The sequence below is a fragment of the Myotis nattereri genome, assembly GCF_964212035.1.
Source record: "Myotis nattereri genome assembly, chromosome: 6".
Lineage (NCBI taxonomy): Eukaryota > Metazoa > Chordata > Mammalia > Chiroptera > Vespertilionidae > Myotis > Myotis nattereri.
In genome coordinates, this window is record NC_138081.1 from 45,348,962 (window position 1) to 45,375,404 (window position 26,443).

General features: G+C 45.1%; 1 protein-coding gene across 2 annotated transcripts in view; it reads left to right on the forward strand.

Annotated features, from left to right (window-relative positions):
* The window catches only part of NT5E (5'-nucleotidase ecto), a 65,520-nt gene extending 44,291 nt beyond the window's left edge, over nucleotides 1-21,229 (forward strand). Inside the window, exons 4-9 of one of the 2 annotated variants that reach the window (XM_081094408.1) lie at nucleotides 8,380-8,577; nucleotides 9,575-9,729; nucleotides 11,535-11,640; nucleotides 12,490-12,639; nucleotides 14,009-14,209; nucleotides 19,203-21,229. In XM_081094408.1, coding sequence (XP_080950534.1) covers nucleotides 8,380-8,577; nucleotides 9,575-9,729; nucleotides 11,535-11,640; nucleotides 12,490-12,639; nucleotides 14,009-14,209; nucleotides 19,203-19,366 — 974 coding nt within the window. In that variant the 3' untranslated portion in view covers nucleotides 19,367-21,229. Of the gene's footprint in view, nucleotides 1-8,379; nucleotides 8,578-9,574; nucleotides 9,730-11,534; nucleotides 11,641-12,489; nucleotides 12,640-14,008; nucleotides 14,555-19,202 lie in introns of those variants that run through there. The other variant, XM_081094407.1, reaches the window with a different exon arrangement.
* The last annotated feature ends 5,214 nt before the right edge of the window (nucleotides 21,230-26,443 follow it).

Here is a 26,443-nt window from a genome sequence, read left to right on the forward strand (position 1 = left end):
AAGAAGAAATAAAAGGCATCCAAATTGGGAAGGAGGAAATAAAACTGTCATTATTCACAGATGACATGATATTGTACATAGAAAACCCTGAAGACTCCACCAAAAAAATAACAACTAGATCTAATAAATAAATTTGGCAAAGTAGCAAATACAAAATTTAATATTCAGAAACAGGTGGCATTTTTATACACCAGCTAGAGACCTGGTCCATGAAATTCATGCACTTGGGGTGGGGGGGTCCCTCAGCCAGGCCTGTGCCCTCTCACAGTCCGGTAGCCCTTGGAGAGCAGGCCTAAGCCCATAGTTGGACATCCTTAGCACTGCCGTGGAGACAGGAGAGGCTCCCACCACCACCGCTGTGCTCTCCAGCCATGAGCCTGGTTTCTGACTGAGCGACACTTTCATTTCTGATTTTATTTATTTGCTCCTGTGTTAAGTGTCTGCTCCCTTGGTGGTCAGTGCACATCATAGCGACTGGTCAATCAGTCAACTGTCTGCCCCCTGGTGGTCAGTGCATGTCATAGTGAGCGGTTGAGCAGCCTTAGCATATCATTAGCATGTTGCACTCTGATTGGTTGAACAGACAACGGGATGACTGGACACTTAGCATATTAGGCTTTTATTATATAAGATAATGAACTATCAGAAAGAGAAATTAAGAAAACAATCCCATTTACTATTGCAACAACAACAACAAAAAATAAAGTACTTAGGATAAATTTAACTAAGGAGGTAAAAAGATCTGTACATAGAAAATTATAGGACACTGAAGAAAGAAATTGAGAAAGATACAAAAAGTGGAAACATATACCATGTTCATGGATTGGAAGAATTAACATTAAAATTCCCATACTACCCAAAGTAATCTATAGATTCAATGCAATTCCTATTAAAATACCAATGGCATGTTTCACAGATTTAGAACAAATATTCCAAAAATTTATATAGAACCAAAAAGACCTCAAACCCAGCTGGTGTGGTTCAGTGGTTGAACATCAACCCACCGTTCAGTTCCCCATCAGGGCACATGCCTGGGTTGCAGGCTCAATCCCCAGTAAGGTGTGTGCAGTAGGCAACTGATCGATGATCTCTCTCATCATTGGTGTTTCTATCTCTCCCTCTCTCTTCCTCTCAAAAATCAATACAAGTATATTTAAAATTTTTAAAAATTAAAAATGGGACTGCCTTTTGACCCAGTGAAACCACTTCTGGGTATATACCCAAAGAAACCTGAAATACCAATTCAGAGGAGTATATGCACCCCTATATTCATTGCAACCTTATTTACAATAGCCAAGATTTGGAAGCCACCCAAATGCTCATCAGTAGATAAGTGGGTAAAAAAAGCTGTGTTACATTTACATAACGGAATACTATGCAGCTGTAAAAACGAAAAGAAAGCTTATCTTTTGTGACAGCATGTATGGATCTGGAGATTCTTATGCTAAGTGAAATAAGCCAGTCATAGAAAGACAAGTGCCATATATGGTCCAACTTATATGTGGAATATAATGAATAAAATAAACTGATGAACAAAATCGAAATGGAGGCATGGATGCATGGAACAGACTGACAGCTGTCAGAGGGAAGGGATTTTGGGGGACTGGATGAAAGAAGGTGAAGGGATTAAGCAAAAAGCCATGTATATATAACACATAGACACAGACAACAAACAGTGTGGTGATAGCCAGAAGGAGCCGGGTGGAGGTGGGCAAAGGGGGGTGGGGGGATGGGAACGAAAAGAGACTTTGCTTGGGGCGATGGGTGCACGATGCCGTGTGTGCAGATGGTGTTTTTTGAAACCTGTACCCCAATAAATTCAATTTTTAAAAAAAGAAAAGAAAATTGCTGCTGTAGACCATCCTCCTTGGGTGCCATGCTGAGTACTACCTGAAGATGCATAATTAATCTCTTTTCAACCTCCCAGTTGTCTTTGAAAGCCCAAGAGCAAGAATGTGAGGAGTAAATTGAACCATGTGCAGAAACGAGGAACACAGTCTGGATATGGACAATATCATGTGGCCCCTTGGGTTCCCTGAGGGACCATGGCAGTGGGCGCATCATGGTGGGGCACAGAGGTGGCCAGGGAGACCATGACTCGGCACTCTCGTTGACAACCACCTCTTACCTCTGCTGTGAAGGTGGGAGGGAGCCCTGGGCGTCCGGAGCTGCTCCTGTATAAGAGGCAGGGCACACGGCAGCTGGCCTCACTGCTGGGCGTGGAGGGCACCTGGGCCAGCAGTCTCCACACGGTGCCCTGAAGAGTGCCGGGCAGACCCTGAAGCCAGACTTCACTCACGCTTCACGACCTGAGCAGCCTGCTTCACGGCTCTCACTGCCACACAAGTTCTGTGTGCTAACCATGCTCAGAGCTTTAAAAAACAACAACGAAACCTGAAACCACTTTTGGCTTAAAACACCAATCAAACCTCTCTTTATAGAGTTAGGAAATACATGTGGACCCCAGGAACTCCACGTCTCTCCCACGATCACGAAACCAGATTGAAACTGAGCTTGGACCAAAACCCGTTCTCTTGACTCCCAGCTCCTGATTCGCTTTGGGAGCCCAAACGAGCTTTAGTTGAGGAAATGTAATTGTGGGGAGTTGGTGTGGGCACACAGGCATTGCCCCTCTCTACAAATGGGTTTCACCACAGAAAAGGCATCAAAATCTTGTCTGATCTATGGAAAAGTGTTGGCTAAATTACTTCAGCTTAGTCATTCAACAAACATTTATCCACCACCTAACCTGCTATGTGCTAGGCAAATTCCAGAGATACCGCGGCCCTTAATAAACTGCACAGTGCTTGTGGAGTTTATTCAGGGACTTTACACATGAGGGAGACACGTCAGGGCAACGTGGCAGGTGCTCAGGGGTCACAGAGACAGGGCAGGATGGATAAGGACACGGGAGTGTCCTGCCCCAGATAAGGGAAAGGTGACTTGCAAACTTGCCTGGGGAGGGGTGACAGCCTGTGCCAGGAACCAGCATGCCTGGGGAGCAGGAGAGGGTCAACCGACAGCCTGGGATTCAGGAAGCAACCTCTTTTGGCCTAGGTCTCAGGCAGTGGTCACATTGTGGAATAGTCTCTCCTGCACACTGACCTTGATCCGATTCTTCTTACCAGTGTGCAAATCAGTCAAACGTCACATTTTAGGGGAGGAAGAGACTTTCCTCTCTCTCTCTTTTTTTAATTGTTTTATTGCTTAAAGTATTACAAAGAGTATTACATTTGTCTCCTTTTTTCCCCCGCCCTTGACAATCCCCTGGCCTCCCCAACCCCCCAGTGTCTATGTCCATTGGTTATGCTTATATGCATGCATACAAGTCCTTCAGTTGAAAGAGACTTTTCTTTTACCTTCAAGGTTATTTCAACTGCTCTAATAATTAAATTATGGGACAGATTAACAAGAGAAAATAACCAAATTTAACTAAGATACATACACATGGGAACCCCACATACATGAGAGAGTCAGCGACCCCACATACATGAAAGGTTCAGAGACAGCAAGGAAACATGGGGAGACAGGACATTCTGAGTTAAGGATGACCTAAGGCGCCTGTGGGGGAGGAGGTCAGTCTCAGGATGATAGGAGTGTTCTCATGAGGAAATGACATTTGGGCTAAGGTCAGAAAGATGTCCAAGAGTTAGCTTGATACCTGATTACCTCTAATCTTTTTGAGCAATTGCCTAAGCCAGCTTCACTTGTTGCATTAACTTCTTTAATCCTCCCAACAACCCGGCAAGGCAGGTATTGTTATTTTCTTCATTTCACGGATGAACAAACTAAAGCACAATGATGTAATTCTCCTGTAGGTCTCTAGCTCCAGGTCTTAGTCCTTCGTGGAAGGCTGTGGAGGTGGGTGTGGTCTAGGAATGAAAGGACCGACTGCTGATGTGCAGGGCTGTTGGTCTAGTCTAGATGAAGCTGGTAAAGAGAGAAAGAGCCACGTCATGAAGATACAATAGTTTATGATATTCACGCCAAAAATTGCATTGTTTTGCCTATGGCCAGCAGGAAATATTTTAAAGCAGGGAGCACATTTTATTTATTTTATTTTTTTAATATATTTTTTATTGATTTTTTACAGAGAGGAAGGGAGAGGGATAGAGAGTTAGAAACATCGATGAGAGAGAGACATCGATCAGCTGCCTCCTGCACACACCCCCACTGGGGATGCGCCCAAAACCAAGGTACATGCCCTTGACCGGAATCGAACCTGGGACCCTTCAGTCCGCAGGCCGACGCTCTGTCCACTGAGCCAAACCAGTTAGGGCAGGAGCACACTTTAAAGCGGAAAGGTCACTCAGGCTGCCGTAGCCAGGCATCCGATAACGGCGACCTTGCCCGAGGAGATGTAGAGAAGCAGACAGATAAAACAGTGTCTGCTGGAAGAGAGCACCTCCAGGTAATTTAAAAGAAAGACTGAAGCAATGATGTGAAATATGCTAATTACCAATTATTTTTATCCAGTCCTTCATAGCAGTTTGGAAGTTCTTAAACCGATTCCCATAGATATGAAAAACCATAGTATGCAGATGATGTGTTGTAGAATGGTGCACCTGACATCTGTATAATTTTGTTAACCAGAGTCACCCCAACAAATTCAATAAAAAGAAAAAAAAATAATATGGATTGCATTAAAATATTCTATAATTTTCCCTGGCTGGTGTGACTCAGGTGGTTAGAGTGCTGTCCTGTCCACCAAAAGGTTGGGGGTTCGATTCCGGGTCAGGGCACATACCTAGGTTGCAAGTTCTGTTCCCAGTTGGGGCAAGTACTGGAAGACAACTGATCGATGTCTCTCTCTCTCTCCGTCTCTCTCTCTTTCTCTCTTCCTTTCCCTCTCTCTAAAATCAATAAGCATGTTCTTGGGTGATGATTTTTTTTAATATATTTTTTATTGATTAAGATATTACATATGTGTCCTTATCCCCACGTTACCCTCTACCCCCCCACCCCCCACTCATGCCCTCCCCCCTCCCTCCCCCCCCCCCGCCCCCCGTTGTCCATGTCCATTGGTTAGGCCTATATGCTTGCATATAAGTCCTTTGGTTGATCTTTCCCCTTCCCCCCCACCCTCCCCTACCTTCCCTCCAAGGCCCGACAGTCCAATCAATGCCTCTCCGTCTCTGGGTCAGTCCTTGTTCATCAGTTTATGTTGTTCATTATATTCCACAAATGAGTGAGATCATGTGGTATTTATCCACTCTCCAGTTCCATCCATGCTGTGACAAATGGTAAGAGTTCCTTGATTTTTAAAAAAACACCTATAGCCCTATCGGGTTTGGCTCAATAGATGGAGCATTGGGCTGCGGACTGAAGGGTCCCAGGTTCGATTCCAGTCAAGGGCACGTGCCCGGGTTGTGGGCTCAATCCCCAGGAAGGGCCCTGCAGGGGGCAGCCAATCAATGATTCTCTCTCATCATTGATGTTTCTTTCTCTCTCTCTCTCTCCCTCTCCCTTCCTCTCTCTGAAATCAATAAAAATGTTTTTTTAAAACCACCTGTAATTCACTCAGCCCATTGGAAACCATGTGAACGTCCTGCTCCCTGGCAGCCGGGTCACCATGACCCACCTTCTCAGCCCCTTCTGGCCTTGACACCATCGGGGTCCTGAGGGGCTGCTGTGGCCAGGGCTCCCGGGCGGGACACTCCCTGTTAGGGCCTCTCAGGCACCCACTCTGTGCTAGGAAATGCCCCCTGACCAACTCTAAATGCCAGCCCACAACTTCTGCCTCTCCAAGTTTGACTCCCAGATTACTTCCTTGCCGCGTGGCTGGAATAGAGTTCTGGTGAATAACTTGGGCCAAGATGACGAGCTGGGTTTCTAAAGACAGATGTGTGGAGTGGATATTTTGGGTATGAACGTCTTTGGCAGAACATGGAATGGTGTGGAAATGTGGAGTCCGGGGTTGTTTTCTCTGCCTGTGGTTTTCAGGGGTCCCAAGTAGGGGGAGGGGGGCAGAGAGGGCTCCGCCGTGGCGGCAGGGATTCGCCACAGAGGAAGTGGCCTCCCGGTACCTGATTGAGTCCAAGTAAGACACCGAGGACACGTCTCTTCTAAGAAAAGGAGCATCATGGGCTTTCAGGATTGGAGAGCGTTCCCTGCCGGATGGGAGCTGGGATTTGTAGCTCCCGTGTGTAGAGAACGTGCTGACCTGATGGGGCATCTGACCATCCTCAGATTTCTAACGCTTACATTCTGTTCAAGTTCAGATATTTCTATGGAAGGCAGAAAAATACAGGCTAACCCTTCTCTTGGGTTTCCAGGGAACTGCCAGTCCTTTCCGAAACGCATTTAGTGCTCTTTCCTCCTGGACGGGTGTTTTGCGCCACCTTGTGGATATGTTGGGAACTGCGCCTCCCCAAGCTTCTCGGGGCTCAGAGAACCACCTACTGTAACCCACCCCAGCTGAGAAGGTGGGAGGGGCCTGCCACACCCCCTGACCCCCTAAAAGCAGGTTCCAGGCTTGCCCACAGAACAGAATGAGCATGATGAGAATGTTAAACTTCCCTGCTACTGTGCACTGCTCCAGATCATCCACAACTGCCACAGCCCATAAAACTGTACACTGCAGGTGGAGATGGGACAAGGCCTGCACGGCTCCTCAAGTCAGGTGCTTTCCTAAGAATAAAGTGCTAAGGCCTTCTTTTTCTTTTTTTTTCTTTTTTTCCAGAAAATGGGGAATGAAGGTTGGCAGCAGCCCTTCCTGCTTGTGAGTGCTGGCCTTTGCAGCACTTCTCTGTGGGTACTGAGCTGGAGGGGGTGCCCTTCGCACAGGAGCAGAGCAGGGGCGGGTTTCCATCACATGCACTGCATCTCGTCTTAGGTGTAAAGACAAGCCCAGAAACAGCATAGGGCCCGAGGGGCCGCCCGGGCTTGCACTTGGCTCGGTGAGGGGCCTTTGGCAACCAGCTCTTGCTGGTCATAGGAGAACAGAACACTGGGCTGTGTCGGGTGAGGAGAGAACAGAGTTTCAGTGCCTCACAGCCTGCTTTTCAATGTGCCCTTCGCATACCAGCCTTGGGACCTTGGACATGAGTCTAAGTCTTAAGACAATCAGTCTGCTACTCTATAAATCAGGGATAAAAATAGGACCTGCCTCGTGAGATTCTTGGAGGATTAAATGAGATATAGCCCCGGCTTGGCTCTTGCCTGACTCCCGTAACCTGTCCGTATGAGTAAGCAATACCTGCTGAAGTTCCCTGGACCCCTAACATCTGGTAGGAAGGAGGGAGGTGATAGGACCAGTGGCAGGTCGAGGGTATCTGTTCTATCAGAACAACCCAAACTAGGTCATTGTCGCCGAGGAGGTAGCTATGAACTGCAGCGTGCCTGAAGGAGGGGTGCAGCCACAGAACTGAAACGTGCTGGTGATGCGAGGCTCCCTGTATCCCGGGCTCCCCACCCTCATGCAGACACGTGCCCAGGAGGCACAGTGGGGTGATGAGTGGCTCCCACGGCTCTCTCAGGGGTCCCCTTTGAGACGGAAATCAGCCAAACTTCCATGTGAGGTCTGGTGGACAGGTAGTGTGCGTGCTGGTCAGCCAGAGGGTGAATGTGGCTCTTCCGAAAGCCATCTGAGGGGACCCAGGATTTAGCAGCAAAACCTGAAGGCAGCCCTTTGTCATTTCTGTTCTCGTTCATTAACAGTCCTAAGGTCTGGAGCAGCCGTGGGCAAACTACTAGTTGAATAAAACTAAAAAAAAAAAAAAAAAGACCGTACCCTTTTATGTAATGATGTTTACTTTAAATTTATATTAGTTCACACAAACACTCCATCCATGCTTTTGTTCCGGCCCTCCGGTCCAGTTTAAGAACCCATTGTGGCCCTCGAGTCAAAAAGTTTGCCCACCCCTGGTCTGGAGTGTATGTCTAGCGTGTCTAGAGGTTGCCATCACCTCACAAGAAGGAAATATGCGTTTATTATCTACCATGTGCCAGGCACTGGGCCAGGGAGTTCAGACATTGAATCCGCACAGCAGCCCTGTGAAGTAGGAGTTCTTTCACCCTTTTACGGGTGTGGAAGCTACAGTGCAGTGAAGTGGGTAGTGAGAATGGGGCTGGGTCAGGAGGGAGGGCGGATCATCCTAGCGGTATTGCATCTTTCTGTCCCCACAGCACCAGGCACAGTGCCTGGCCTCAGGAAGAGCTTAGCAAATGCCTGCTGAGGGGAGAATGGAAGGATCTGTGTGGCAAAGGGGCGTTCGGACACATGGCAGGTGCCCCACGGGCTCTGAAAGACCAGCTGTGTGGAGCAGCAGCTGGCAAGTCATCAATTCAGAATTCACTGCCCTCGGGTCAGTGGCCTGCTGGCCCGTAGCCAGCCGTGTACAAGGGCTGACTTGATCAGCTTTGGCCCTTTTATTTTAGGCACCCCGCCTTCCAAAGAGGTGCCGGCTGGGAACTACCCATTCATCGTCACCTCCGACGACGGACGGAAGGTTCCTGTGGTCCAGGCCTATGCTTTTGGCAAATACTTAGGCTATTTAAAGGTTGAGTTTGATGCAAAAGGAAATGTCATCACGTCCCATGGAAATCCCATTCTTCTCAACAGCAGCATTCCTGAAGGTACGTGAAACTCGGGGCCATGTCCCACTAACCCCAAAATTAGGTGGCTGGATTTTTCCTCCCTTTTTTTGTTATTATTTCAGGACAAGACTATAATATTTTGTAGAATTGGGCTTCTCCTGAATTTATCATTTTTGTGGATAAAGAGATTTAAAACACCCAAATGCCACAAATCCCTGTTTGCTTTTTTGAGTCCTTTTAGCATCAGACACTGTCCTGCCTCTTGGCCTTTTCAAGCTTGGCCCTGGCGTGGGAAAGCCACTCTCAGCTCACGTCCAGAGGACCGCTGACGACTGAAGCAAAGGGGTTCTGACCGGGCAGAGCAGGGCTCCAGCCCTGCCCCGCCCGGCAGCAGTGTGCCTGGGGCCAGTCGCCCCAGCTCAGGGGCTTCAGCTGCATTTATCAAATGGAGGAGTGTCTTTCTTCCTTTTTGGTCTGGGACTCAGAGTAAAAAATACATCTTATGTCATCCATTTTCATCCAGTACACACAGATACACTCCTACACCTCTCACCTGCCGCCTGCTGCTTAGCGTGATCAGGTCAGGGAAGGGGGGCCTTGAGGGGCCACAGTGCCCTGAAGGGCAATGGTCCCCACACAGACCTCCCAACAGCCAGAGGGAGGGGCCGGCCACGCAGACGGCAGAACCTCAGCAGCCTGTGTACTTGCCCCTGGGCCTTCATCACCCACCAGCACCGCCAGCGCCATCCCAGGCGGGCCAGCCGGGACTCAGAGGTGATGAACTGATGGTCGGAGACGCCGCACGTCTTCAAATAAAGGTTCATTCCAGGTCTTAGTACCAGGAAACAGAATAGAGGCTCCTAAGGAAATTGCATAGTCAAAACCACAATGTACATAAGCACGGTAAAGCAGTGCAGACTCACACAGGGTGCAGAATGGTGTTGGATTCCTTCCTCAAAATGGAGGCCAGTGTGGGATCGGCTTTAACTACAGACTCATTTTTGTTGTTGTTGTTATTTGTCTATTTTTCTTCCAGATCCGACCATAAAAGCAGACATTAACAAATGGCGGGTCAAACTAGACAATTACTCCTCCCAGGAGCTGGGGAAAACCGTCGTCTACCTGAACGGCTCCAGTCAGTCATGCCGCTTTCAGGAGTGCAACATGGGCAACCTGATCTGTGATGCCATGGTGAGTGGCCCACGGGGTGCAGGGCCCAGGCTAGCGGAGGGGAAGAGGGAGACGGAGCGGGGGAGGGAAGATGCAGGGCGACAACCTGGTGGTTATAGAACTGAGCATTTAAAACAAAATCAGGGCCCAGACAAGAGCTGGGCAGGATTCACACTGAGCACCTTGGGGAGGCGTGTGAGCAAGACCAGCTGGCCATCGCTTGGATCTGCAAGGACTGAAGCCTTTACTGTAAGGTGTTCAGTGTTGGCCTGAATTTTGGGTGTTGCTTTTCCTGTAAGATGATCAGAATACGCAAACTCTGCTCCTCTGAGGATGCAGACACAGTAGGTAAAACACATCTGCTTGGGCCTAACGTGGAGACTGCCTTTCCCGGGTCTGTCCTCTTGGCTCCAGAGAATGAGGGCTGGTGGGACCGGAACCTCCTGCACAAGCAGAGGGTGACAACACACACTCACGATGATGACAACCACTCCTGAGGCTGAGCAAGGTGACCCTGCAAAGCACCGCTCTGCCCACCCCTCTGGGGGCTTTGCTGGGCCAAGGTCTCCCCCGTCAGAGGCAAAGCCCACACCCACGGGGCCGCTTCTCGGCCTGTGCTCTGCACATGCCTGGGACGCAGCCACGCTCAGTAAATGTCTGCCATGTAAGTGAGTGTTCACGCTCTCCACGGTAAAACCACGGCTGCGAGGGAAGTGGCTGGAGATTCGCCAGGATGTGTGATGTTTCGAGGAAGGGCCCGAAGGAAACACCCTGGGCCGTAAGCTGTGCCGCACCAGCACGGCCAAGGGTGGCCCTGAGAGGGGACAGTGAAGGATTGAGAAAAGACAAATAAGAAAAGAAAGCTGGGTCTCAGTGGGACGCTGCCCTCTCTGATGGAGAGACAGCACCACAGACTACAAGCCGTGTCTTTATTTCATAGCAGATTCCACGAGGCAAAGTAAGGGTGCGGTCAAGATGTTTACAACATTCTCGTGGGTTTCAATCCTACTCAACTACATGCACCTGAACTCTATCAAGCCCACATCACTCAAACACGTGGGGCCACGTGTTCAGACCATAGGTTCAAGCTTACAACTACAGCTGTTGGCTATAATTGTGCTGGGAGGGCTCTGCCCTCCAGGCTGGGACTTGCACGTGGCCATGAGAGGACTGTGCTCTCTCCTTAGTCCGAGGCTTGAGCCTGTCCAAACACTGTGGCCGCTCTCCACAGTAAGCAATGCTTACCTCTCCGCTAAGAGACTGGGGCCGGAGTAAGAAAACTCTCCGTTTTGCACTATTTTTTTTTCCAAACGAGAATATATTCATTTTATTTCTTGTAACTAAACATATATTTTGTAAAAGAAGAGTAAGAATGCAACTGATTCTCCCCAGTTTCAGGAGGCTGTCCTTGCGCCTTCAAAATAGCTGGTTGGGAATTGCCTGGGGACCTGGACGTGGAGGCCAGGGTCCTGTGGGCCTGAGGCCTGGAGTCAAAAGGCTTTCAGGTTCCGCCTTCAGGAGCCAGTGTGGGGCCGGGCCTGGAGGGACAGCCCCGTAGGCCAGTCCCGAACGGAGGCCTGGCCTGACTCAGAGCCGGTTCGCTGAGGCCCATGGAGAGCACGGGGTCTTAGGAGAGGGCCTCGGAGCTTGAGATGGGTTACCATGTCTGATTTGTCTTCTCATTCTGATGACTCTTGAGAGCTCTCTGGGAACACGGGAGCGGGGAGAAGCAGCTTCATGTCCTCAGGAGAGCCAACCACATTCCTGGACGGGATTTCAAGGAGGAACACCCAGAATAACTCACGTAAACTCTGCTACCGTTGCAGATTAACAACAACCTCAGACACTTGGATGAAATGTCCTGGAACCACGTGTCCATGTGCATTTTAAACGGCGGTGGCATCCGGTCTCCCATTGACGAGCGGAACAATGGTATGCTCCCCAGGCTCGGGCCCTGGGCTCGGGGTGGCCGCGCCCACGGGCAGACTCAGCCCTGCAGCCTGCCACGCACCACAGTGTCAGTGCGAGCCAACTGCCACTCAGTCCTGCCTAGCCCAGAGAGTGCGCGCACACACACACACTCACACAGACGTGTTTTCTCAGGTGTGTTTGCATGTGGAGGCAGCAGACTGAGGTTTGTGGACTCCAAGCTTGATCTAAGCTTCTGACTCACAACGTTAAATGGGAATTTTGCTGATTCATGCAAGGTATTGGCAGCCTGCACGCTGATATCTGGAAAGAGAAAGGCAACACTGTTCTGTACTGGGAAACATACCACTGGATTCAATCCTTTCCGTGCACTTACAGACATCCAGGGTTACATTACACGGTGAACTACACCAGCCAGACAGCTGCTCAGACACTCAGGCTGTCTTGCCTGATACACTCTCATAACCAGCCCATTTTGGTGTAAGCCCCAAGCTGGTCGCGTTGTCTCAGTCGGGGGCAGGCAGCAGGGAAATGCTGTCTGCCTGGAGGACCTAAGCAATGCTTAACACTCACCACAGACCCAGCCTCACGCCAGGAGGTCCAGGCTAGGCACAGGCGACGGGAGCCACAGCCGGTCACCAGCTCCTGCCAACTTGCTCAGGGGGGAGGGCACGGCCAAGGGCCTCTTGAATCCACTCCCACCTGCGCTGCGTCAGGAGCCACTTAGACTCCGGGTGCTGACCTAATCGCCTCCCATCCCCCTGGTCTCCCCCGCCAGCCCTAAAGGAAGCTGGTCTGGGGAATGCTTGTTCTCAAGATACCTCCTTCTTCCTCCTCTGTGACCACCCTCAGGCACGATCACGTGGGAGAACCTGGCGGCCGTCTTACCCTTCGGAGGCACCTTTGACCTGGTCCAAGTAAAGGGCTCCACCCTGAAGAAGGCCTTCGAGCACAGCGTGCACCGCTACGGCCAGTCCACTGGCGAGTTCCTGCAGGTGGGCGGTAAGTCCCTCCCGGGTGAGGTGGGATTCCAGCTGGTGGCCTTCGCTCCTCTTCACCAGGACCTCTGTGGCCAGGCCTGTTCAGGTTTTCCATAGTCCAACCCTGGTGCACAGTCTTTTAAAGGATGCGGACTCGCAGACCACCGAGATGAGGTCAGCGCCAAAGCTCCGAGGCCCAGCACTGAGCAGTATTGATGGGACAGCAGGTGGGCCCTATGCAGGCGCAGGCCCTCCTAACTCGAACGGGCCAGCTGCCTTGAAGTCGTTTCTATTAAAATCTTAGTTGTTCAAACATTCAGTACTCTTTATAAAATAAAATAAAGTCCTTCCTGTGTTCTAGTCATAACCACCTGGAACCCTGCAGAGGTTCAGAGGCGTGCAGCGTCCAATCAGTTATTAACACGGACGATTTCCGGGAGGGGCAGCCTGCTGCGTAGACACACCTGATTATTGAAGCAAGGGGTTCGAATTGGGCGGAACATTTGTTCTGGCCGGGCTCCAGCCCTGGCCTCACCCTATAGTGGTCTGGTTCCACGGTGACCTGGGCAAGTCCTCAACATCTCCGAATGCAGAGGAAACCTGCCTGCCCTGCTCATCCCACGAATTCCAGTGAACATCGAATGAAAATAAATTCTTCTGAAATTGCCAAGGACTTCTGAAACGCTTTTGTCAATAATTCCACAGCCCCGTGCATTAACCTTTACATTTACATTCTTACTTGATCCTGAAAGGATAGCCTGGCCTCGTTTTGGGGTTTTTTTACTGTAGATGGTGGCCCCGCTCGATGGGTGTGACTGTGGCGCTCTCCCTCTGCAGAACGCTTGGGACTGAGGGGCTGCAGAAGGTGGGGGGCCTGGGCTCAGGCCTGCTGCCTGAGGGGTAACACACACATTCTGCGTTTTTCCAGGAGAGAGTGGGGGGAACAGTGGGTTTTGATGCTCCAGCCCAGTGCTGGGGAGTCGTATGTCCTGTGGAAGTCACTCAAGTCCAAATTATCACCATTTTGTACTCGTCAGCATTGTAACAAATGGCCTGCCCCTCTCATCTATTTCTCATTTGCCAAAGCTGCTGAGCCAATTCATTTGGGATTTTGGAAAGATGTAGTTTCTCTCACAGAGCCAGTCCTTGCCCATTCTGAGCCAGAGCCCGTTTTCCTCCAGTGGTTCTCGGGCCTCCCAGAAGGACTCACCCTAACCAGGAAGGGTAGCTGCAATGTCACCTCAACTCCTGCTGAAATTTCACTCACGCTCAAACTCAATGAAAACCAAGCCCAGGGCCCCAGCTCCAGGTTTTGGCCAATATCTTTTTCTCAGGAAACAGAAATTTCCCTTTGGGTCCAGTGAAAACATACAGACTCACTTCTTTCCTAGGAATCCACGTGGTGTATGATCTTTCCCGAAAACCTGGGGACAGAGTGGTCAAACTAGATGTTCTCTGCACCCGGTGCCGAGTGCCCCGTTACGAGCCTCTCAGAACGGATGAGGTGTATCAGGTGGTCCTCCCGAGCTTCCTTGCCAGCGGTGGAGATGGATTCCAGATGTTAAAAGAAGAGGTACTAGAACATAACTCAGGTAAGCACAGGTGCCTGGTCCTCTCCACATCCCACAGGTACTCAGGAACAACAGTGCTGGTCCAAAGGGGGGAGCTACTCACGATGCCAGAGCGGCGAAGGCAGAGACCAGCTCCCTCCCGTGTGTGGGAACGTGTGCCTGTCCCTTCCCAGCACCCATACCCAGCCATCCACACCAGGGAAAATGCATTTATAAATAAAAACTGTTTTTAGAACTCTTTTATGTACTTATAAACAGCTATTTAAATTTTGAAAAATGAATTTTTTCATTTACAGAAAAAACATACCTCTAGAACAGCCGTGGGCAAACTACGGCCCGTGGGCCGGATCCGGCCCGTTTGAAATGAATAAAATTAAAAAAAAAAAAAAAAAAGACCGTACCCTTTTATGTAATGATGTTTACTTTGAATTTATATTAGTTCACACAAACACTCCATCCATGCTTTTGTTCCGGCCCTCCGGTCCAGTTTAAGAACCCATTGTGGCCCTCGAGTCAAAAAGTTTGCCCACCCCTGGTCTAGAACTTTAGGTTGGCCGTGGAAAATCATCATAGTACATCATCTCAGCTTTCTACAAGAAGCTTTTAGTGTGAATGGGTCAAGGGGTGCGTGGGAGATGACCCGCCCTTTCAGCCCAGCGCGTTGGTGGAGCACGTTATGGGATCCACACTTGAGCCAGTCAGTATTTCTGTCAGCATTTAGGGCCATTAGACACCAGCCTTTTAAAAAGCCTTTTGAGAACCACATCATGTGCATGAAGTCCACCGAGAGAATACACTGCCCCTTCCTCTTCTCCAGGCAGAAATCAGTGTGCTTGCAAGACACGGGCACAGCTCCCCTGAATCTTCGGGGTGCAGCGCAGCCAGCTTCCTCCGCAGCCCTGCCAGGGCAGACCGCCATTCCAGCTGCTGGTTCCAAGGAGGTAGAGAGCAGTCAGGGCAGAGGAGGCAGCCCTCCCCGGGGAAAGGCACTGGCGACTTCTGTGCACTCCACGCCAGAAGATGGAAAGGCAAGCTTAACAAGGTGTTCTCTTCAGTGCCACGAGGCAGAGGCTGACGGCTGGGCAGCACCAAGCCCACCCTGGCCGATGGGTGTTAGAGAAGAGGAACTCAACCAGAGGCTGAGGGGGCCTGGGCCCTAAGGGTTCTCAACCCTGGCTACACATCAGAGCCACTAGGGAGCATTTTAACTGCCAGTACCTTGGCCCCAACTTTAAGAGATTCTAATTTAATTGAGTAGGGAAAAAAGTCTCTTCCAGTGATTCTAATGTATTCCCAGGGGTGAGAACCAGAGAGGAGGTCTTTTTTAAGTATTAGAGTGTGTGTGTGTTTTATTGAGATTGTATTGACATATAACATTAGTTTCAGGTGTACAACGTAATGACATGATCTTTGTATACATTGTGAAAGCACCCAAGTCTAGTTAACATCCATCACCGTACATAGTTACAAAAAATACATATTTTTCTTGTGATGAGGATTTTAAGGTCTACTCTCGTAGCAATGCGGTATTGATATAGTCACCATACTGAGCTTTACATTCCCAACACTTTATAATTGGAAGTTTGTACTTTTTAATCCCCTTCACCCATTTCTCCCACCCCTCATTACCCTGCCTCTGGTAACCACCAATATGTTCTCAGTATCTGTTAGGTTGGTTTTGTTGTTGTTGAATTCCACATATAAGTAAAATCATATGATATTTGTCTTTTTTTGCTTATTTCATGTAGCATAATGCCCTCAAGATCCATCTGTGTTGTCCCAAATGGCAAGATTTCTTTTTTTTTTTTTTCCTTATGGCTGAATAGTGTGTATACACAGCATGGGGCAAAAGTAAGTTTACAGTTGTGATGCTTTGAAACACAGAATTTATTCTTATATTCTTATTATATTGTTTTCCATATGAACAACTGTAAAGCTACTTTTGCCCCACCTATATATATATATGTATGTCACAATTTCTTTATCCATTCATCCACTGATGGATACTTAGGTTGCTTCTTTATCTTAGCTACTGAAAATAATACTGCAGTGTACATGGGGGTGCATATATTTTATGTAGTATTTTCATATTCTTTGGATAAATACTCATGAGTAGAATTGCTGGATCATATGGTAGCTCCATTTTTAATTTTTTGAGGGACCTCCATAAGGTTTGCCATAGTGGCTGTGTGCATTTGTATTCCTACCAACAATGCACATCGTCACCAACACTCCTTGTCTTTTTTATGACAGCCATTTTAATAGGTGTGAGGGGATACCTCACTGTGGTTTTGATTTTCATTTCCATGATGATTAGTGATGTTGAGCATCTTTTCTTTCTTGTTTTTATTAAATCTTTATTGTTCAGATTATTACAGTTGTTCCTTTTAACCCCCATAGCTCCCTTTCACCCAGTTCCCACCCTACCTCCTGCCCTTACCCACCCCCCCACTGTCCTCGTCCATAGGTGTACGATTTTTGTCCAGTCTCTTCCCGAACCCCCCACACCGCCTTCCCCTCGAGAATTGTCAGTCCACTCGCTTTCTATGCCCCTGATTCTATTCTATTCACCAGTTTATTCTGTTTGTCAGATTTTTTATTCACTTGATTTTTAGATTCACTTGTTGATAGATATGTATTTGTTGTCCCTTTGTTGTTCATAATTTTTATCTTTACCTTTTTCTTCTTCATCATCTTCTTAAAGAATACCCTTCAGTATTTCATATAATACTGGTTTGGTGGTGATGAACTCCTTTAGCTTTTTCTTATCTGTGAAGCTCTTTATCTGACCTTCACTTCTGAATGATAGCTTTGCTGGATAAAGTAATCTTGGTTGTAGGTTTTTGCTATTCATCACTTTGAATATTTCTTGCCACTCTCTTCTGGCCTGCATGGTTTCTGTTGAGAAATCAGCTGACAGTCGTATGGGTACTCCCTTGTAGGTAACTGAGTGTCTTCTCTTGCTGCTTTTAAGATTCTCTCTTTGTCTTTTGCCCTTGGCATTTTAATTATGATGTGTCTTGGTGTGGTCCTCTTTAGATTCCTTTTGTTTGGGGTTCTCTGCACTTCCTGGACTTGGAAGTCTTATATCTTTCACCAGGTAGGGGAAGTTTTCTGTCGTTATTTCTTCAAATAGGTTTTCAATATCTTGCTCGCTCTCTTCTTCTGGCACCCCTATAATTCGGATGTTGATACTATTCAAATTGTCCCAGAGGCTCCTTACACTATCTTCATATTTTTGGATTCTTTTTTCCTTTTGCTTTTCCGGTTGGGTGTTTTTTGCTTCTTTGTATTTCAAATCTTTGACTTGATTCTTGAGATCCTCTAGTCTGCTGTTGGATCTCTGTATATTATTCTTTATTTCAGTCAGTGTATACTTAATTTCTAATCGGTCCTTTTTCATATCCTTGAGGGTCTCGCTATATTTCTCGGAAGTTTTTAGAAGATTCTTGAGTAACCTTATAACCATGGTTTTGAACTCTATATCCAGTAGTTTGCTTTCATCTATTTCTTTCATTTGTGACTTATTTCTTTGTCTCCGTATTTTGGCTGCTTCCCTATGTTGATAGAGTGGCTTTGTGTGCTAGGTGTCCTATAGGGCCCAGTGGCTCAGCCTCACTAAGTACCTGAGGTGGATACTCTTGGTGCACCCCTTTGTGGGATGTGTGCACAGTCTTGTTGTAGTTAAGCCTTGATTGCTGTTGGTATCCCTGGGAAGAATTGACCTCCAGGCCAATTGGCTGTGAGGACCAGTTGTGTCTACAATGGGAGAACTGCTGTGCTGGAGACACCCTTATGGGGCAGGACTTGCTTCAGTGGGGCTTTGGCACTCACTGAGTCTGCCCAGGTTTTTAGGTAGAGAAAAGCCAGGCCATTCATATGCAAAAGCCTCTGCGCAGGGCTTGGGTGGGGTTGTAAATTGGGTGGGGAGGGATCTCAAGGAATCACCAGGGCGGAGCAAACCGCAATGGCTGCCAGTCTGCTCTGCCTCGGAGAGGTCCCCGGATCTGTGTCCCGTGGCCCGTGCAGGAACAATGACTGCTGCAAGCATCTCTGGGAGAAAGCCACCCTCATGTTCCTGCCCAATGCCAGACAGTCCAGTTTCTCTCCTATGAGTTGGGTCCCCAAATGCTTACCCGGAACTGGAGGGAGCTTGTATCTCCCTCCCAACTGAAAAAGACAACAGCGTACCCAGCTGCCAGCCCCTTTCACGCACGCCTCCATACCTCCACACTTCCACACCTCTGCACCTCCTACTGGACTCAATTTGCTTTTCTCTTTCCTTCTAGTTGTATAATTTCCACTCAGCCAGCATTCCTGTGGTTCTGGATGATATTCATTTTGTCTTTTAGTTGTAGTTTTAATGTGGTTGTGCGCGGCAGCAAATTCAGGTGTTTACCTATGCCGCCATCTTGGTTCTCCTGAGCATCTTTTCTATGTCTGTTGGCCATCTGTGCGACTTTTGTGGAAAAATGTCTATTCAAATCCTCTGCCCAATTTTAACCAGATTTTTTTCTACTGACTTGTATGACTTCTATATATTTTTTTACTACAAGCCTCTTATCAGATACATGATTTATAGAGTGGTATTTTTTAAATAAATTTTGCTGGGTTCCTAAGGGTTTGTTGTAGTAGGCAATTAGTATTTCTTTATTAGCTCTCCTTTTGGAAATGAAGCCCTGTTGCCTCTCCAGCAATTATGTGGAAATGATTCTGGAGCAGGCAAGCAAAAGGAAGCCACTGTATGTCTCAACTCGTTTCTCCTGCCCAGTTCCCCAAGTGCTTTAAAGGCAATGATGTCCACAACCTTTCCCCTGAGTTGCATTCACACCTGGAACACGAAAAGGCACGTGTGATCAGCACTCTTCTATTCTTCTGGAACATTTTACCTCTACAACAAAAGGACTGTTCCCCCAATTACAATTACAAAGGACTTGAGAGAAATGCATTGGTTGTCTCCTCTCTGACTATTGATACCTTTCCTGTCACTAAAATAATGTCCATGTTTTCCTAGGTGACCAAGATATCAACGTGGTTTCTCAATACATCTCAAAAATGAAAGTCATTTATCCAGCAGTTGAAGGTCGGATCACGTTTTCTGCAGGAAGCCGTTACCATGGAAACTTTTATCTAATATTCCTCTCAATTTTGGCAGCTATCCTTGTTTTATACCAATAGCCAAAAAACTCTCCTTGTCATTAGTGTGTGAAACTGCCTTTTAAGAACTTTCTTTATAATGGCACAGACCGTCTTCGCAGGCTCCTAGAAGCTGAGCTTAGAAGATCGTAAATAAAGACATTGACATCATCACTCAGGATCAACAACTTAGTGAACACACAGGAAAAGAATTTAAAATGAGCCCTGAGAGAGGAAGACCACCGTCTTCGGTTTGCATATGCATATTTTAAGCTGTTCAGAATACTTAATGAACTCCTCTCTTCATGGATAACAAATTTCTGCTTTATTTCTGGTCTCTTCTTTTTCCTTTTTAGCTCCTGTTATAGCAAGTTGCATGGACTAAATAAGAGCATCATTCTTTCTTGTGCCTCCTACATTCCTTTGATGAGTCAAGGAACAAATGATGCAGCAGATAATGGGACCAGCCAGGTCAAGGGGCGGGAAGAAAGGGAAGGGAAGGAAGGGCACCCAGGACCAATTTCCATTGCAGAAGAGAGCTAAAGGACATAGGTTTCTTACATAGATATTTCCTGAGAGTAGCAGCATAGTGCCTGGCACATGGCATTAACTGTTTACGAGATTCCATCGGTTCTACTTCTGTGCTCTTTCCTTTCTTCTTAATTTTAAGGTGTCATGAGAAGAGAACCTTCTTAGACCAGGTGTCATTCTAAACCTCCCCAGCAAGTGCCAATACTGTGCTTATTCTAGTCACACCACAAACACACACACACTCCCCCGTCATGGCACACCTTGAGGGGAGACAAGGGTTGATTTTTAAAAATGGTGTACAACAGCAGTTTGAAGTCAGCTCTGCCTCCAACCTGGAACAGTCACTCTGAAGTCATTCTCAAGTCTACTAGTAGATATGAGAGCTCCTACCTGGGCGTGGGCCCCTCTGAGTGGGTGCTCAGGAAATACCCAGACTGAAGAGATGATTTTTGCCCAAAGGTGGTTGTGGGAACATGTGAACCTGCTCAGTGTTGCATGATCCAATGAGAAAGGGAAATCTTCACCTTAGAAAACAGTGAGCACCTAAGAAAGAAAGAGCACCTACAATGACCACAAAATAAAACTAAACAGAAACTTGTATGGACCATAAGGGAGTATGGGAGAAGTTTCTGGGGTGCTACAGTTTTCCATGTCTATCTGGTTGGTGACAGGCTTGTCCAGTGTGTGAAATCCATTGAACTGTATGTTTGTGATTTATACACATTTCCAAATATATTTATGTGTATATAAAAAAGTTAAAAATAGTGAGCAAACAGTAGCTAGAGGTTTGGAGAGGGAATATGTTTATTTCTTAATGTTTACAAATATTAAGTACCCTTGACATAGAATATACTTGTCATAACATCTGTATAAAGGTTGTGGCAGTAAAATAATGTCCTCAGTTCTATGTATATACACATTCACTATAAATAATGTCAGTAAGATTGTAGGGAGCCCTAGCTGGTTTGGCTCAGCGGATAGAGTGTCAGCCTACGGACTTAAGGGTTCTAGGTTCAATTCTGGTCAAGGGCACATACTTGGGTTGCGGGCTCGATTCCCAGTAGGGGGCGTGCAGGAGACAGCCGATCAATGATTCTCATCATTGATGTTTCTATCCCTCTCTCCTTCTCCTTTCCTCTGTGAAATCAATAAGGATAAAAACAAAAAAGATTGTAGGGAAAATTAGAAGTGCATTTGGGGTATATTTTTTATGCTTGGACTTGTAAAATAGAATAAATTCTACTAGAGCACGAACTTTAAAGAACATTTTTATAACTTTTCTAAATATGTGTGCATGTGTTGTGCAATGTTTTAAGAAATGACCTCAAAAAACTTTGTAATTGCAGATTCCAAACAATAAAATTGAAGATAGGCTCTTTGTCTTTGGTAGTTATTTCTTCTTTCTAGTGAACACCTATAACCCAAGACAATAAGAAAATTTATTTCTGACTAACAGAAAACTGACAATTTACTGATATCATTTCCCTTGATCATAGGCCACTTGCTATCAATAACCCTCCCTGTCCCCCTTCTCACCCCAAAAATGGAAAGAAAAATACATGTAATTTTTAGGGAGACAAGAAGAGTAAGTAAAGAATATTTTAAGTAAGACTACTACACTTTCTGGCTTTCATATGTAGAAACTGTTTTGAGGCCTGTAATGGTTTCCTAGAAATAAAAAAGGTCCACATTAGTGTTGGGGATTTTAATTGATTTATCTGAACTGGTTGTGCATTTAAGAATCTTTAAGCGTACAGATGACACAATAGACTTTAATCAATCCGACACATTAAATCCATTTGGTGGCAGAGCGCCTTCAGCAACTTGAGACAGTGAGCTGGCTTTCTAGAAGAAAGCTTAGGCGGCCAACAGCTGTCCTTTAGAAAAAGTTGCTCCCTCGGGGAGTATGCAGTCCCATGGATGTTTGGCTAAGTTTGCCTAAATTAGGAAAGGTCCGGGATTCATTTCATGGGGCTACTGTAACGAAGTACCACAAACTGGGTGGTTTAAACAGCAGATAATCATCTCAGTTCTGGAGGTTTCGAGTCTCAGATCAAGCTGACAGGGGTGGTTCCGTCTAAGGTTTTGAGAATCTATTGCACATAAATTAAAACGACTGTTGAGCAATTCAACAGTCTGCAGTTTAGTAGTCCCATTCTCTAGTCCAGGGGTCGCCAATCTTTCGGACCTCAAGGACCACCAGTGATCCACGGACCACAGTTGGCGACCGCTGCAAGCATGTCAAACTCAAAGGCTAACACGGACTGAATAAACAAGGTTTAAGTTTATGTGGGCCACAAAAAAACAAAAGCTTCAATTTTCATAGAAACATAGGTTTATTTTGATCGAGACATGCTGAATACAAAGGGCTGAAATAACTGAGTAATTGTTAACAATAGAACATTTTAATAAAAATTAATTCTTTTCTTGAATATCAACTTACCAGACACTGACTAACTGCACAAATTAATAAGCATAACTCAAATAAACCTATTTTTTTTGTTCTCCGAAAGCAAAATATTTCCTGTTGCACACACCAAACAAGTCAGTACAAGACTAATGATGTGGAAATCGGCTGCTAGAATATTCGCTGCTAGTATTAGTGGAGAGAGATGGTGTGCCTGCGCGTAAGGCGCATTAGGGAAATGAATGCAACACAATTATAGTAATCAGTCATTAGCGAACATTGTAGTTCATTATTAATAATGTATATCAAGATATTGTAAAAATTAAGTTACAAAATTTTTATTAGAATGTTTCTTACATACCATCTTGATCACATTATATTGGCTGGGCCGCAAAAATATTTGTTGTAGGCCACATGCAGCCCGTGGGCCGCGAGTTTATCCCTCTGGTGTTCGCCTGCCACCCTAAACTTATTTGTGTCTTGTCTGTGTCCACACAGACGCATCTCTTATGCACTTAACTTCTTTTAACTATTCAATCTGCATGGCTGATTTCTCACCCCCTTCGGTTCTTTTCTTCAGTGTCCCACCCAACATTATTTAAAACTGTAACCCTGTACCCATACCACTCTATTTCCTTTCTCAGTTTATTTTCCTCTGAACACTTACTTTATAACATATTATACTGTTTCTTCACTTATTATTTATTGTGCCTCCCTCAGTTTGAATGTACGCTTATAAATGCACAAATATATCCCTAACATCTAAAACTGGCACATGGTGAAGGTTAAATACACATTTGTTGAATTGAATGAATCGCACATAAGTCTTTCTCTCAGACCCCTGTGCCACCCCCTTCACTTAGATGAAAAGCCACAGTCCTTTTCTCCAGGATCATCTCCTCCAGAGAAAACAAAGAATATAATTTCACCACCTACAAACACAAACACCCTTTTCATTGTGCAGAGCAGTTTGACTCCTGTTATTCTAACCCTTCTAAAACCAAAAGACCAATTAACTTTTCCCCAAAAAGGATGGCTGACTTTTTCCAAAGATTAAATTCTGTAGCCTCCTTACCCTACTCCCTAAAATAAAGATGATTACAATTTTTCCAACAGTATCTCTTTTCCCTTCTCCCTTTTTTTCTCCATCAGGGATTAGCAAACTACAGCCTATGGGCTAAACCCTGCCTGCCACTGCTGGATGAAAATAAGGTTTTATTGGAATACAGCCATATCCATTACTTGGAATGAAACAATATGTTGAAATAAAAACACAATTTTTCACTGGATTTAACCATCTTCTAGGGGCCCAGAGGCCTCAGGTTAAAGATGTCTCCTCTATGTACCCAGCACTGTTAAAGATATTCTTAAATACATGAGAGAGACCATACACTGACATGAAGTACAATATAGTGGACAAGCAAGATTTGTTTGCTCAGTCATTATTATTCTAATGCTGACTATACCTGAAATTACAACTTATGTATAACATTAGTTTGCTAAGAAGAGTGGCAAAATAGACTTGTTTATATTCTATTGTAAAATATAATGGTTTTTGCCCTAGCTGGTTTGGCTCAGTGGATAGATCATTGGCCTGCAGACAGAAGGGTCCCAGGTTGGATTCCAGTCAAGGGCACATGCCCGGGTTGCGGGCTCCATCCCCAGGGAGGGGTGTGCAGGAGGCAGCCAATCAATGATTCTCTCTCATCATTGATGTTTCTGTCTCTCCCTCTCCCTTCCTCTCTGAAATCAATAAAAAATATATTTTTAAAAAATTTAATGGTTTTTAATAAGTCAATAAATGGTTATTTAAGTGCTATCTTTCAACCATTTATCAGAATCTTCTGATATCTATAACTAAATGATCATACTTGTAACATAATCTTCTGACCTTTATGAATTTCAAAGTGCTTTCCATATGTTTAATTTCATTTTATCCCCCTAATCAGAAATACCAATAACACACTTGAAAAATGTGAAAGCTCATACAGTAGAGGACACTCTTTATATAAAGATGGATAGAAAGGAAAGTGCAAAGTAAAATATTTGCAATATACCAGGGGAACATACTGTTTATAGGGATCCAGAAAGTGACTACTTTTGGAAATAAAAGCTCCTTTCATGGGGAAACACTGACAAGATCATGAAAACTAGAGAGACAGATCTAAGTCTAAGCTCACCCCTCTCTCTGGTTTCAACATCCTCTCCTATAAAATAGAAATAATGTCATCTCACAGTTACTGTGCGGGATAATGAAATGTGACCAAGTATATAAAATGCCTGGCCAATGATATTGCATCTAGTTCCTTCCTCTTTTATAATGTGAATGATTGGTTTTATATGTGAAGACTTTTATACGTCACATTTTATTTTTATGTTTTTGTTTTTTTCAATTAAACATTTTCTTTAAATAGAGCTCACCAACTGCTATGGATTGAATTGTGTCCTCCTAGAATTCGTATGTTGAAACCCTAAACCCCAATGTTACTCATTCTGGGGATGAGGCTTTCAGGAAATAATTAACGTTCAGTGAGTCGTAAGGGAAGGGCCATATTCCAATAGGACTGGTGGAAGAAGTAGAAGGGAAGGAAGGAGAGAAGAGGAAGGAAAAGGAAGCAGCAGAAGGAGGAGGTGGGAAAGGGGAAGAAGAAGGATAGATCTTTTTTTCTTTCTCTTCCCATACTCTGGCCCACAGGAGTCACCTAAGCACACCTACCATGCTGGCACCCCAATCTTAGACTTCCCAATCTCCAGAACTGTAAAATTAAATTTCTGTTATTTAAGCCACCCATAGTCTATGGTATTTTTGTAATGGCAGCCCAAATAGACTTATACATGCATAACTTTTTTCTCATCTAAATAAACAGAATATCACAATTTAGAAGCAAGTATGTAAGGATGTCATAAATACTGCTATACTTTATTTTTCCAGTTCACATTGACATCTTAAACAAAGTTCAAAATGTTATACATTTAAATGTGAAGAGGTAGTAGCCTAATTAATTTTCTACCTGTCCCTGAGAAATTACTAAATGTTTAAGGCTTAATATTAAAGCACTGATTTTCAGAAACTCATATATATTCTACAATTTTCAGGTAATTAAAAATATAATAGGGCCCTAGCCAGATAGCTCAGTTGGTTAGAGCGTCATCCCAATATGCCAAGGATGTGGATTCTTTACAAGGTCAGAGCCATACAAGAATTAACCACTCAATACATAAATAAGTAGAACAACAAATCCATGTTTCTCTCTCAATCTCTCTCCTTTCCTTTCTCTCTAAAAAAATTTTTAATCAATCAATAAAAAAATATAGATATATTTAATACTACAGATAAAATCTTTTCAAAAACTTACAACAGCTAATGATCATTTTATGAAGCCTTTGAAAAAATAAGTGCATATCATTAAATGAGTTATTTTTCCAAATTATATTTCAGAGTCCCCAAATAACCCAGTTTAGTGCCTAATACATGGCTGAAACTCAATAAATATATTCTGAATGAACACTACAACCAATAACCAAACACAAAATGCTCAATCTTGAAAGACAAATTTGTTTCAAGGAGAAAAACAAAAAATGAGAAAGAATTGTAAGTAGAATTCTAAACACTGAATTTCTAAAAACAATCATTTAAATTCACTTTCCTCAAGTAATAACAGTGAATTCTACATTTTTCTTTTGGAGAGACAACTGACAACATAAACCAAAAATCTACTTAACTAAATTTCTTATACCTATAAGCTTTTGGAATATAGTTACAGCCATTCATTGAAATGTAGTTGTAACCACACAATTACAAATATCTCAGTTTTCACCCCTAAAAGGCTATAACCTGTCACTCATCCAACAAAATCAAGAAGTCCCTTGTTTGCTCTGGAAAATTCATAAAGGATGTCTTCTTTATAGATACACAATTAACTATGTAGAAAGAGAAGAAAAAGGGGAAATAAACCTCCTAAAATATATTAACTCTAAATAAGAAAGCAAGTAAGATCTTACCCCTATTTCTCCACACTAAACATAATTATTTTCAAAATGATACAATACAAAGGTTGTCAGCCTTATCTGTTTGCCCAAAGAGGATTATGAATTATCTCTTAAAAAATGGATACAACAAGTGACATATATTCTAATAGAATTTAAATAACAAATGTAAAACAAAAGGCTATGAAACCAAA